General features: G+C 40.7%; 1 protein-coding gene across 4 annotated transcripts in view; it reads left to right on the forward strand.

The window, feature by feature from the left end:
- Positions 1-13,985, forward strand: part of URI1 (URI1 prefoldin like chaperone) — a 42,249-nt gene extending 28,264 nt beyond the window's left edge. For all 4 annotated transcript variants that reach the window (XM_015874046.3, XM_085551814.1, XM_015874048.3 and 1 more), the window contains 5 exons: positions 2,236-2,416; positions 2,992-3,259; positions 3,760-3,908; positions 5,559-5,817; positions 7,970-13,985. In XM_015874046.3, coding sequence (XP_015729532.1) covers positions 2,236-2,416; positions 2,992-3,259; positions 3,760-3,908; positions 5,559-5,817; positions 7,970-8,158 — 1,046 coding nt within the window. In that variant the 3' untranslated portion in view covers positions 8,159-13,985. The remainder of the gene's footprint in view (positions 1-2,235; positions 2,417-2,991; positions 3,260-3,759; positions 3,909-5,558; positions 5,818-7,969) is intronic.
- Positions 13,986-14,890: the final 905 nt, after the last annotated feature.

The following is a 14,890-nucleotide window of genomic DNA, read 5'->3' on the forward strand; positions in this document are numbered from 1 at the left end:
GATGGAGGGGTGAGACAAACGGGCTGGGTATTCCCTATATGACATCCACCAGGTGTTTTGTGGCTGGTGGTAAAACAGACGTGCGAACAATCTCTGTGTGCAGGGACTGCTGATGCACCAAAGCAGGCACTTCTGGGAGATTTTTGGAGAGGACACTGGGAGGTACAGATAGCTGTGATGAGGAACTGGATGATTTCTGTGCTAGCTGAAGTGGTGCTCGATAGAAAAGACTCAGGCGGAATGGAGGAAGTATTTCCACAGTCTGAAAATAGCATTAGTTGGACATCTTGAGAAGGAGCAGTATTTTGGGGTTTGCTAAAGATGTCTAAGTAGAAAGTGTGTACTTCTTCTCTTAGCACTGATCTTTACTGCCTTTGCAACCTAAAAGAACAATTTATGGATTGTTTTGTGGCAAGGATGGGCTTCATCAGCCTGCGTTTCTGAAGAGGACAAAAACAAGTATCCCAGGCATCTCATTAGTGTGTTACTGACTCTGTTCTATGGGATTCAGCTTTCTTAGCGTATGAAGTTACTGGTAGCACTTCGTAGTAACAACAGTGAATGAGCGCAGTGTGTATTGGAGCAGCAACTGGATATCTCTGTTGTCTTTGAGCTCTGACCTGGTTTCCTAACTGGCAGAATTTTTGTCAGAATTAGAAGGGAAAAGTACTGGTGTGCCAAAGCACAGTGATCAGGAAGCTATGCGGTTACCTTAGTAGTTGAATAAGTGGTTAGGGCTGAAGTGGAACAGAAAGAAACTGGGAAGGCACAACCTGAATATCAAGTTGAGATAGATTGTTAAATAACAGTTCCAAATTTTATTTGTTAATTTTGTAATTATACCAGTTGTAATTTCTCAAGCCAGACTGATTTAGTTTATTTAGCTTATCTCAATTTATATTTAAATCTTAATGGAATACATTTTAGCCCTTTCTTAATGACACAGTGAAAAATGCTGTCCTGTGGAAGAGTAGCGGTCACGCTTTCCAACATGACTTACAGTCACCTGTTTGCTTTCTCGTGTTGCTATTGAATTCGTATTTATCTCAGGATTAAAGTACAAATGGACATATTTGAATAAGGATATATTTAAACTGTGAGTTCCAAAAATTAATCAAAGCCACGTAATTGGTTAATAAAAAGATATGTTAACATTTTAAGGATGCTGAATCATGAAGACACAATATTATTGAGAGGTAAAAACAGTGTTCCATAAAGACCCACAGAGAGATGATGTTGGGCATATGTGGCAGTGGCAGAAGAAGAAGGTTTAGATCTCCTGAATGGGGGTTGGGAGCTGCTAATGTACAGGGGGCAGTAGAGAATGCCCTCCAAACCTGCCGGGACCAGACGGAGCAGGCTGTGCCCCAGGAGCTGGGGAGATTCAGGGTGCAGTGCTGTCCTTCAGACAGACAACACTAAAGCTTCAAGCTGTTTGATCCCTACATGCTAGATGGTATGCAAACAGGAGAAAGCATTCCCCATCCTTAGCATGTGCAAGGTTTGTCCAGGTAACAAAGCTTTTAAGTGCCCTCAAAAACTTGTCTGTGGCTATTGTTTACTCACAGTAATGTGTCTCAGGTCGCTTTTGAGGCTCTAAGGTGGCTTATACATATTATTTTGTGCAGCTTTCAAAGCAGGCCTTCTTCACTAAAAGAAATCATTTGTACTGACTTCATTTTGATCAGATTACTCTGGAGATCATTTGTGATGATCTTCCTTATAAATAATAAAATAAAGCAACCCAAAGCAAAAGAGACTTTAAGTATATGACTGTCCAAAATGAACAAGGTTTGTTTTCTCAGTTAAAAAAAAGTGCTATTAATGGGGATATGAGCAAATGTCACATTGACATGCTGTTATCTATCAGATCAAATCAAGGCGTGAGAGGTTAAAAAAAAAAAACACACCAAAAAACACACACACAAGCACCATCTGAACAACAATATAATAAAAATGTCATAGGATCAGTGTCTCCTGCTTTGTAAATAAACATCTGTGCTTTGCCTTGGTGTTTCTGTAACATCCGGAGACTATTATCCTGTGACAGTGCTGTGGTTCATTGGTGGTGTCACTTAAACAGTTAAACAATAATTTGAAATGGAAAATGTTCTACCCATATTCCTTAATTCCTTTGTGTTTTGTTTTCTCCAATTTGTTTTTATTATTTATTTGTTCATTTATTCTTTGTGTCAGTTGTATTAGTAATTGCATTTTTTTGTGTGTGTTACACAGGCAAATACAGAACAGCTCACAAACCTCATTCAAAACCAAAAGTATCGGATGCTTTTGAGGTAGATTTTCTGGCGAATGGAAGGGATACAAAATCAGTGGGCCACTTTCAATCGGAGGAAGAGCTGTGGGCCCGCTTGGAAGAGCTTGAGAGACAAGAAGAGATACTCGGTGAACTTGACAGGTATAGCAGTGCATTCAGGTTTGGAGCTGAGAAAGCTACAAGATGTGTTTGTGCGCAGATGATCTGTTTGTAAGCACAAATAGGTGACCAGAAAGATGTGATTAAAATTGTAATAGGTGGAAGATGGGTGGAATGCGAACAAAGCATGTACTGCAAGGCCAAAGGTGCTGGAATTTGCCTTTGTGCAACTGTTCCCATCCAGCACTACAGGATTTTTTTTTTTTCTTTGAGAAGGTAGAAGAGGGGGAAGTAAAATCCATTTCCCACAAGCTAAGAAAATGCTTTGTTTACAGTGTGGGAGTTAAACGTTCAATGTTTAACGACATCCTGGGATCTGTTCTCTTCCTAAAGCAATGCATATGTCATTAGCCAAAATGTCACGTTTTTAGATGGTCCAGTTGTTATGGAAAGGATTCAAACATTTTTACTGAATTTGAATGAAGTTCCACAGTCTTGCTGAAAATGCAGTACCTGGGAAAAGAGAAGTACAAGCTTGTTGGCTACTTTGTATGTCTGTGTCTCTTGAGAGTAAGAATTACCTTGCTTGATTCACTGGAATGTTTCTTGTTTCATAGGATGCCTGATACGGTTGAGGCAAATGGGGAAGATACAACCTCCTCAGAAGAGGAAAAGGAGGATAAGAGGACAGATCTCAATGGAACATACAGAGTAGAAGACTGTATTACTCAGGGCAACTTCCGGAAAGAAGTAACAAATTCAGACTTGTTTGTTCGCCATGTTAATGGCTCTACATATTACCACAGTGATGATGAAGATGATACAGATGTTGGAGACAGCTCTGTTCCAACTATTTTTTTCTCTCATACTGTTGAACCTAAAAGGGTTTGTACATAAATATTTACTTGTTTCTCTGCTAAGAGATTTTGTAAAACATGTGTACCATATATGTTATCTAAAAATGAGCACTTAATGTTATGTAGATATGGTAGAGAGGTAACTGTAGATGAAATCTATTTAGATGGGTTTCAACCTTTAAAAAACACCATGGGATAAAAAATTTGCTAGTTTCAAATGTGGCAGTACATGCAAAATCCATATACATAAGTGCAGAGAAAATCTTTAGCCTGGTGCAAGTTGTAAGAAGTAAAGAGTTTTACCGTGAATGTTACTCTTTGGGCATTTATTTAACTTTCCTGTGCCTTGTAGTCCTCAGCTGCTTTGATAGGAGGGTGTCAAAATTCATAGGATCATAGAATTGCTCAGGTTGGAAAAGACCTTGAAGATCTAACCGCAACCTAACCAAACTACCCTGATTCAGTTGATTCTCAGCCTGATGATTGTTGGTCTTATGGTCTAGACCGTCATTTGTGTTCAATTTTCAGGTAAGAATAAACACAGGCAAAAATACTACTTTGAAATTCAGTGAAAAGAAAGAAGAGGCCAAGCGTAAAAGGAAGAACAGCAATGGCAATGGCCATGGCCATGCAGCTCCAGAACTGCCTAACATCAAAACCCCAGCAGACATTTACCGGTATGTAATTTATGGTATTGACGTGTGAGCTTTCCTCTTAGCAGAACTTCTCTTTTCATTTCTGTGCACCTATGGCATGACAGTGAGCCTACTGTCTCCTGAAAAAAATACAGCTGGAACTGAATTTGCTACTTAGGAATGAAAGCTTGTGGCTTCTGCGAGGTTGCAATGCTTCTGTATCCATGAAGCATTTTTTAGCTTGAATTCTCTTTTCAGCTATCAGTTTTTTCACTTTTTTGGAGCTTTTGAAAGTTATTCCAATTTGCCAGTACATATCATCTGTGCAAAGTAATATAGCAGTTTGTTATGTGTTATCAATTCCTTGTCGTCTGCTTCTGTGTTTGTTCTCAAATGTAACTGACAAGGTCTGTCACTTCCTTTACTCCTCTCATCCCACCTAATAAGCATTGCTTTTTATTTCTTCCTTCCAGTATCTTCAGATTGCACTGTGGTCTTCTGTTTGCATAGTTTCTTTTGTGTTTGTTCCTAACTTCATTGCTAGTTCTCTTTAAAAAAACAACACCACAAAAACACATTCTCGGCAGTCAAAATGTACACTTAGAGAGCTCTACAAATAACAGTGAGCTTAGACTGTGTGAAGCCTAAACAAAGATTAAGGGAGAATTAAAGAAGGTATTCAGGTCTTTAAGAATGAACACGGATACCTGTGAGTTGGCTGAATAAGTGTCTGTGAAAGTCACACGGTGTTTTTGTGTCAGGCACTTAAGTATCTTAAAAAATAATATATAAAAGAAGTGGCACAAAGTATAAGAAGTTAAAAACTCATCCAATAATAACTGGGGCTCAAGAGGAGGTAGAGGATTCTTCTGTGGTGCTCTGCCTCAGCTCTGCAAAGGAGCTGTATTTTCTATAGAAGTAAGCAAGTGTTCCCAAGAGTATGTGCTGAATAAAGTTGTTAAGAATCAAGTAAAACCCTTAAGACTCATCCAGTCATCGGTCTCCCCCTTCATGAGCTTGATGAAATTGGCTGTCTTCTAATGCTGCTTGTTTGGCTCCACCCACCCTTGACTTCTTCAAGTCATAGAGAGATGGAGTATAAACTGTAGGATGAGGTCTCTTTATCAGTTACAGCCTGTTAGCACTTGAAAAGTGTCCCCATGTTGATCTGATCTTAAAAGCTGATTTTTTTTTTTATTTTTTAATGGAAAGCAGAAGATTAGGGCACTTGTCAAGAAAAAGCTTCATGCATTCCATGTGCGAGTGAATGTTTCAAGTATTTGTTTCTATATTCTACGTTTGACAAGGACTTAATTCTGGAAACTCTGTCATTCTGACCTTCTGCTTCTCTTTACAAACACAGCCCTGAAAATTGCTTAGTTTACCTTTTTTTCAACTTTTTCTAACCCACGCTACTTCGTTTTCTTGTAACGCTTTTCGAGGAGCTATATGTTCTCTGAACAGTATACCAACTTAATGCTCAAATAACCGGCATAGCAGTGTTTGCTCTGCAGAATTGGTTCTTGTATGTTGGTAAATCAAATGCCTCTAAAGGTACAGTATTGTAATTCTACAGTGAAAAAGTTGGAAAAGCGCATCATAATTAATTTGTGTGAAAGACAAAGCAAGATCAGTGTAAATTTGTCATCTGATCCTGAAATGGTTTATTAAAGCTAACGTTTTCCTTTATAGAGTCTTTGTTGATGTTGTGAATGGAGAATATGTCCCTCGTAAATCAATCTTGAAGTCTCGAAGCAGAGAGAATAGTGTTTGTAGCGATACCAGTGAGAACAGTGCTGCTGAGTTTGATGACAGACGAGGAGTTCAGAGGAGCATTAGCTGTGATGAAGCTACTCAGAGTGACAACAGCGAAGGCATACTGGAGGAAGAGGAGGAGACGGGGCAGCAGCAGCTACCAAAAAAGCTTCCTCCCTCTTCAGGGACAACCGAGGTACAGTTTTTAATTAATTATTGATTGCTGGCAGGGATAAAAATGAGAAATCCAAAGAATATAGTTGCTTACGCCAACGGTTTGTTTGATTTCCTTAAAATGATATTCTATCTCCTATCTAGTTTTGCTTCAGGAGGATGTTTTTGGGTGACAGGTTTTTGTCATATACATCCTAGAAGCAGAGGGCAGGAAATGAAGCAGTTGGCTTCCCCCGACCTCAAACTCTCCTGTAAGGGTCCAACAAAGTAGATCTGTGCTGCTGTGCCCTTGACTTGGGCCATCCTGAAAATGTCCCTTCAGGGTATATGGCTGGCTTAAAAATAGTAATTAAAGACAGTTTCAGCTGTGTAGTTGTGAATGGGAAGGGAAGACTCTTTGTAACCCTGTGTTCTGTCAATGTTCTGCTTGTCCTATTCCATACCAGGGTCAGCAGTGATCCAAAACACCTTTTTCCACGCTTCTGGAAAGTTCAGTACTTAATCATAAAAGAAAGAGACTGTACCACATAAGGGAAATGATACAGTTGCATAGTGTCTGGATGAATGCAAGAATTAAATGTAGCTGCTTGTCAGAAATTCATGACAGAAGGACATTTATTGCTTTTATTTTGTAAAACTTATTCCCAAGCTAAGAGTCCAGTGAATTTTCAGTAGTTCCCAGTACAGTGAACAAGGTCACTGGAAAAACCTTTTTGAGAAGAAGTATTTTTAACAAGAAATATATTCCTCATGAAATCTATTACTTATCATTGCTTTTGATCCCAAGAGCTACAAGTGAATACAGGTGGAAGAGCTGTGGTGGAAGATCCTTCTGTGGAGTTAACACTTCACATTGCAAATCTTCTGGACCACATTTGCTATGTTTCTGTAAAACATCCACATAGGCTGTTTGATGTTTCTTAGTAGTCTATATTGTGAAGGCAGTGTGATTATTCTCTAGAATGTAATGAGTGTATTTTCTTAATAACTGACCCAAACACTCCTGTTAACAACAAGCCTTCTTAGGTGCAGTCATTTTTATTTTTATTATTTTTTGGGGGTGTTTGAAATATATTATTTCTCCATTACCATTTTCCTTTTTGTTTCCAATTTTGCCATGATCCTTGTAGTTTGTGTATTGCTTACTTTTTTTTGGACAATGTGCACGCTGTTAGGAGAACGTAATTGTGTACAGGCACGGCTGTAGGCATAGGTTGGCTGCTGGAGCAGAAAACAAACAAAAAAGAAGCTGGGTTGTTTTTCTTTGCAGGTCCTGCAGGAAAAGAATGGCTGTTTTGTTTTGCTTTGTTTTTCTTGGTAACTGAGTTATGAATAAGCAAAACTAAGCATAGTTAATAAATCTAGTGTGCATTCTTTCATGCCCACTATGGTCATCAAACCTTGCATGTAAACTGCTTCCTTTGTCCTTAGGCATTCCGAATTTTGGGTTTTCACTCTGTAATATGATGGTTTGCTCTAAAATAGGTTTATGAGAAATAGTTCCGAGTTACTTTGTTTCAGATGTTTTCCAAGAGTCCCGGCCATTTCTTACTTAAGTAAAAATAAGTCGTATAAATTACCACTTTTAAACAATAAATGTTTATTCGACCTTTTGTAGAGGGAAATATTTGGAAGCAAGTTTGCTGTTCTCTTAAGTATAAATTGCTTTGACTGTTTTTTGATCATATTTGGTAAGGAGAAAGAAAAAACAAAATATATGCTCGCCAATTTGTATGCAGTGTGTCAGCTTGATGCAATTAGAAGATATTAAGTCATAAAATATGACGTTTGATGGAAACGCTGACATACTCCAACTTTGCAGAGTCTCCATTTGTTATCCAAAATGAAACTATATATTACATCAGCTGTGTTATTTCTCGAGCGTGTGTCAGCGAGGAAGGAAATTTTTAGGTCATTTATGCGGTAAGATTGAGATTAAGTAGTACTTTTAAGACATTGTCTTTCATTCAGTCATCCTTGAATGTGCTGTATTTTGAGGTTAATTATGATTTGGTTACTTATGCAAGGAACAATCGTCGATTTAAAGATATTTCTTTACTTTTGATTAAAAGGAATAACAATCCTAATCAGGCTAATATAGGGTAATGACCTTATGGGCATAGCTTCACATTTGCATTTTATTAGCTCATTTTGAGTGTTCTCTTCTGTTACAGGCATTTTCTGGAACTGTCATAGAGAAGGAGCCTTTGTCTCCCTCCTTAATACCACACCCAGTCATTGCTCACCCTGTCCTGCCTACCATTCTGGAGCAGAAATCGGAGGAAGTTTCGTCCAAAGCGTCAGAAGAAACTACAAAGAGGATATCAAAATTCAAAGCTGCCAGAATGCAACAGACTAACTAGGCCTCGCCTAGATGCCGAAGCTTGAGTACTAATGTCTAGTTTCACATTTCTTGGGATGATGTAAAGCCGTATGCATTACACCTAGCTAGTTAAAAGGGTCTCCTGTGTTGATTTGGCATAGTTTCTCTCTCAAACTTCTGTTGGCAACGTTTAAAAACAGTTTGGTGTTTGAACAGTTAAATATTCATCTTTTTTTGTTGATTTCCCTGTATGCTGTCAGCACCTTTGTGTATGTTTGCCTTATGATAGCAGCACTCGGGTTATTTTTCAAAAAATGTTCCTTACATACATTGTTTTTGTGTTTAGACCTAAATACAGGCAGTTCTGTGCCAGCTGTGATGTTCTGCATACCATATGGACCGTTTTAAGGAAACTTTCACATTTCAAATGGATTCACCAATTATACTGCATTACTTGCTTTAGCATTTTAAGACACACTTGTATTCCCATTGCTGTAGGTTTTGCAACTAGGTGTCTGCTAACAGTTTCTTTTCTTCTTTTTTTCCTTCTGTCAGACCTCTCCGATATCTCCCTGCACAGGTCTATAAAACACTGGGTTCACGTGCATTGCAGGGAAGTTTCTTGGATGGAAAAGGGTATTTTGTAAAATTAAATTTTCAGTAAAAAAGCTGTGGAACTTGTGCTCTTTCTCTTCTACTAGAATTTGGAAACGGCTGCAGGAAGGTTTTTTGTTTCGAATGCGCATTTCTGACTTGGAGTGTTTGCAACCACATGGATGTAAAAGCAGCCCCATTAATGAATGTCCATGGAAAATGAATGCTCTTAAGGAGAGAAGCATAAACTCAGACTATGATTACAAAACCTCCCAGTTCTTTTATATATGCAGAAAACATTGTAATTGTTTTGGGAATGGCTAGAGGCAGTCGGCACTAAGGAAGAATGTCTCTCTCCTTAACTTCGGTTCAGAATGTAGCAGTGTCAGATCACTTGGGGTACGGTTTTGTGTCTGGTTTTCCAGACTGTGCGTGGTCCTTCCTGCCATCCCTCCCTCGTGCTGACATAACTTTTGTTGAGGCCACTCCTTGAGTGATAGATAATAGGAGCTGGGTTTCAGAAACAAATTACTGTTTTTCTTGTGTTGATGTGGTGGGTTTTTTGCTGTTGTTGTTGTTTTCAGTGGTTGTGCATGTTTGTCTGAAGCTGGTGAGTTGCCTGATCTTCCACAGCATGTTTGTGTCAGCACAGTGATGGGTGCAATGCACTGAGCAAGGACAAGATGGTGTGGAGAGATGGAGAAACTTCCATTGATTCTATGAGCTGATGCCATCAAACCAGAGCCTGAAAGTGAGTCTGAAAGACATACAAGGTGTAAAAGAATTTGCTCTTGTTACAGCTCTGTGATTCCAGGAACATGCAGCCTTGGAACCCCCAGTGTATGTTTCTTTATACCTGTGAGCAGGGTATAAAGATGCCTCTCTGTTCCCCTAAGATAACCTAGCTTTGTGCTTATAGTCTCCTGCTCAGCAGCAGCAAGGCACAGCTCTCATCTCTTATCCACCAAAAGCAAGAGGCTGCGTGGCCATAGGGTGCAGGAATGTGTAGCACTGACTGCAGGAGGCACCTGGGGTCGGTGCTTGGCTCCTGCTGCCTGTAGGGCTGCAGTGGGGGGGAAAAAGGGGGCATGGTTTTAGGCAGCTTCTAGAATCACGTTGAAAGTGTTAATGATTAACTTGATTCATGCTCAAATGTGGATTTTTTTTTTTCTTTTTTTTAAAGCATATTGCATTAGTACTAAAATAAGCCATCAATGCCAGTCCACCCTCTATTCACGGCTAAATATTTAAAGGAGGTTATTTATAGCTTCTTTAATGAATTCTTGGCTAAACAAAATGAAATTATGTCCTAGAAAAGTAGAAGCTATTTTGTAACCAGAACAGTGCAACTGTAAAATATAGTGCCATGAATATGTATTTTAAATAACAAGGGGTTGAGATCCAAGACTACCAGACATGGGTAATTAGAGGGAAAAGGAGAGAAAGAAAGGGAGAGAGAGGAGGAAAAAAAAAAGACCTTTAAAAAGATTTATTTAGATATCTTCTGAAATACTTCCCACTTGTAGTTACTTCAACAGAACCAAATGCCCCTTGTCTCTATAGATCAGTTTCAAATCAAAATTAATTCTTTGCTTGTTTTCTTCTTATTTTTTCCCCCTCCCCTTTTTCACATCCCTGCTCACGGGGAAAAAGTAGAATAATTGCACCTTGGGTTTTAATGAATTATGGCCTCGGTTCAGGGAAGCATCCTTACTCAGGAATGCACTTTGGCATGTGTTCATGTCTGAAAGATTTTGCAGAGAAGAATGGATTTAACCACATGCTTAAAACTGAGCACATGAGTGTTTTCCCTAATAGGGAGCCTGGATGTGTCTGTGCCCTTTTCGCAGTATGTCTGATTGTCAGAGGGTTTGAGGACTGGAATAATCCTTCCTATTCAGTCTCTTCACTTGGACCTTACCATTAGATTCAATGTGTGTCCCATATAAGAAGTAGAATCATGGAACCATTAAGGTTGGAAAAGACCACTAAGGTCATTTTGTCCAACCATCCACCTATCACCAATATTGTTCTCTAAACCCTGTCCCTGTATACCACGTCTACATGTTCCTGGACCCTTTGATATACATCTTAGGAATGTATGAATAGTTATAGGATTTCTGTAGAACGTTTGCAAATGCTCAACAAAAAGCATAATGTGGCTAAAAATCTCCCCAAGCAGGAGAGCAAGTAGAAAAAAAACGAGAAGACCCATTTTGGCGAGGACTGAAAATTGGCTTTTTGTGCCACACAGAAGCCAACAAGTCAACACGGGTGGCCACCAACGCATGGAGGACACGAAGCTGCCTTAAGCTCACTGCCAAGAATCTGAGGCACGTATGGTTCTTGGTAATAAATGAATGTCAGCAGGAGTGTCTTTTCTCCCCAATGCTGGAGTTAAGTCTCACTCTAATGGTAATAACTGTACAGTCCAATTGATTCTGGATTCCCTGGATGGCTTTTCTATCTGCAGGAAGGGCTCCTCGTGCTGTGTGCGGTGCTGCCCGTGCTCCCAGCATAGAGCAGAGAAGGATTTGGAGTCCTGCTGCTCTACAGGATCCTCACAGGTGCAGCAGGACAGGGCTGAGGCTGCAGGTTTGTACTGGGGCAGCTGTGCTTACATGCACCGCCCCGTCCCCACCTGACCGTATCATTTAAGCACCTCAAATCACCTGCTCCGTTTTCAGCCTCATTACAAGGCAAACTAGTCGCCCTATCTTTCTAATTGGCCACGAGCAAAGCTGGGCACCTGTTTGCATGTGGGGAAGTTGCCTTGAAGCAGAGGCTGCAGAAGGTGCGGGGCAGCGGAGCCACGTCGTGCCAGCACAGAGGTAAGTCGGCTTTGTGTGCCTTCCTCCTGTAAGACTAGTTGCACTTAGCACTTTTCATTGCTCACTTAGAGCGTCTAAAGCAGCAGATTTTTGTATGTTTCAAGAGTGTCTAAAACAGCTGTTTTAGCTGCTCGTTTTAACAAAGTGATTTATGTTGCAAAAAATGAGCCGGGATTAAAAGAAATCAGATGTGTGTATTTGGTATGCAATATTTTTGTATTACAAATAGCTCCATTCTAACCCACATTAACCCCATGATATGTGAATTTTGCCAACTCCCGCTGAGTCTTTTAAATCAAATCCAGTAAATCACTCTGAGTGTTCTAATTTCTAAACAAACTAGTCTTCCAATAGAAGTACTTTAACGCTGTGTTGCAAATTAGACAACCTAAGATAAATGGAACATCTTTGTTGATTATGGAGTTTAATTGATCAGAAGTGCCCGATAGAAGGTATCTGTTACAAGGTATCTGTTACAAATCCTACGGGATGGCGTTTGCTGCTCTTGAGTGGCACTTCGCTGGGCCTTTAAAATACACATTTATTACCCAGCAAAACCCAATTCTTTTGTTGTTGTTCACTTTGCAATATGCAAAATCTGTCATGGATGGAGTAAGTTTGTGCAGCTCTGGGTGGGTGTGCAGAGCATGGCGCTGTGTGGCACGAGCAAGGCTCACCCGGGCCGGGTGTGCAAGCAAGCATGCGATGCATGCAGGCGTGCAAGCATGTGTCTGTGCACCAGGGCCCTGCTGCCGCTCTGTAATTAATTCCACGTGCCGGTAGGTAGCAGTGCTGAGCAAAAGCAGCAACGGAAAGCTGCCAGTCAGTGATTATAATTTATTATTCATTTCTGTTATAGGTGGGGTGTGCAGACAGTTACAGTAATAATTACCAAGACTAGAGTGTTTCCTAGGCAACCGTTTTTTTTCCTTCATTCATGCTGTTGCAGAGAGTATGCCTGTAAAGCATGACATTGCTGTATTCGGAGGTTTGTTGCCCTCCTGCTGCTCCAGGTTTGAGGTTAGTTACAGCATCATAAGGTGCTCTCAAGCATAAAAAGCTCAGGCTGGGATTAAAGCACACGGGGAACACTGTCACTAAGTCTTCCCTTCTGCTGTTTCACTTTTAAGTAACAAGGTTATAAAAATGCAAATGCCAGCTCGGGGTTGTTAATAACTAATATCGGAGAGGTTTCCTCCAAGTTGTAAAACATGTTTTGTAAACAAACCCAGACCCGAGTGGGGCGGCTCCCTGCCTTGTACCAACACCCGGTGGAAATACTGTGTGCAGAAAGGGGACTAGCGGCTTGATCAAACCTTCCAGTGTTTAGCATCGTAAATCAATAGGAGCTGAGGAGAGCTGCTGGTGGTTGTTTATCCCCTCTGTGGTAATGGCTGGAGGGGAGGAGGCTCTGTGTCCTTCCTGGAGGAGCAGGAACAATCCATGATGTGGTGGCAGAGCAACAGAAACCACATCTATTACCCGGGGTCTATGCAGGAAGCACATTGCCCTGCCTGGTAGGCTTACTAGAGTGCGTGCTTTCAGAAACTTAGGGCAGGCGTTGTGCAAGGGTGAAAATGGCATTTTTCCATCCTCGTTCTGCAAAGTGAGACAGTTTGCGATGCAACATGGCACCGGGATGTGGAATTTTTACCCACTAGCGTTTTGAAGTGAGGTGCTAAAGTGTGATTACATCTGGAAAGACAATCATCTGCCAGCGATGTGCTGGAGGAGCAGATTCCTGGTGGTGACGAGCAGCTCAGGGCAGCGCCTGGTCTGAGTCTTATGAAGGCCTGCACCTGCCTTCTCCAAGGCCAGAGCTGTAGGTGAGCATCATGCTGTGGCAGGCAGCAAGCACTGCTGTAGCACATGCCATCAGTGCACAAATCCCACATATTCCCTGATCCCAGAGGGGCTGTGAGGTGGGATGAGTCACACCATAGTGTGTTTGGGCTGTGGGCTCAGGGCCTTGTCCTTCTGGGGGCTCTGAGGTACTTTGGTTCTCATCGTTGCAAATTATTTACGCTAATTCCCTCCGATTTGGGTTTGAGTTTTAAAGAAAGCTTCGAGTTACCTCAAAATAGCTTAGCAATTATTTTAATAACTTGTATGAGCAGGAACAATACCCACAGTGTCAATTCTGGCTTTCAAAATGTTTTTTTCGGCTGTTCTGAGGAAAGGAGCAGCGAACAGTTCAACAGCTTAAATACAAGTGAGTGGATCTCCGGAGATTAATCTGTCTGGTGTTCCTCAGGTAAAGACTTCTGCACAATTTAACAAAGGAAATAATTTTCCTATTTTTATAATGCATGTCTCTCAGTGGTATAAATTACTAAAACCACGCTGCTTATCCTCAGTAATGTTATAGATGCAGATAATTTACTGTGTATCACGTTATCAGTTCATTAAAGAGATGCAATAAAATCATTATTTACTAAGAAACAGCAACCCTTGCAATATCTTGTCAGAGAAATTGGCTGATGCAAGAGGATCATATTTAAGCCTATATTCACAATAGCCCTTTAAGCATCTCATCTGTTTCCCACTTGAGTTTTGCACAGGGAGCCGCTGTCCCCACGTCCCTCCGTGTCCCTCAGCTGAGGTGTGTGGGCCCGGCCGGCCATTGCACTGAGCAGGGTGCAGCCCCGGCCCCACCAAAAGGTTGCAAAAATATGAAGGGAGATTCTGCGTTTCCTACCCCATCCCCCTCTTCTCCTCTGCCTAAAGATTACTCTGCATCCTAGACAAAGGAAATATTTAAACTGTTAAATCTGAACAAAGATACAGTCTGCGTATGACTTCTCTGAAGCCCTATAAAAATTCTTTAAAATTGCCTATTCACTCAAATTTACTGAGTGTAGCAAAAATGTCAAAGGCATAAAGTCAGAGAAGATTGAATAAAATAATGCAGAAAGACAGATTAGTCATGCACAGACCCACACAGCCTTTCACAGCACACAATACCACTTTTTATTACCGCTCTATCTTTACAAAGACTATGTTCAATACATAGAGGATGATACATGGTCAGTCATGTAATCTGCCTTTGATTCCAAGACTCATTTATCTGGGCCCTTTTCACAAAGACATTGATGAGAGATTTCAGTGTTTTCAGCGCATTGTTTTATTTATCATATATAATGGCTGGTGGAAAAAAATAGGAATTATGTCACAGATACTGCATAAAGGAGTTGTATAAAAGACTCTGTGACAAACTTTGGTAAAACACATAGCAGCTCAGCTCAGACACGCTCCTTTTTCCCAAACCCCATCCCTTCTCCATGGCTCTGGCAGCTGTCACCAGCCATCGAGGAGCGGCGCTGCCCCATGTATCGCCGTGCCCAGCC

The sequence above is a fragment of the Coturnix japonica genome, chromosome 6 (assembly GCF_054131305.1).
Source record: "Coturnix japonica strain WE chromosome 6, WE-NBRP24, whole genome shotgun sequence".
Lineage (NCBI taxonomy): Eukaryota > Metazoa > Chordata > Aves > Galliformes > Phasianidae > Coturnix > Coturnix japonica.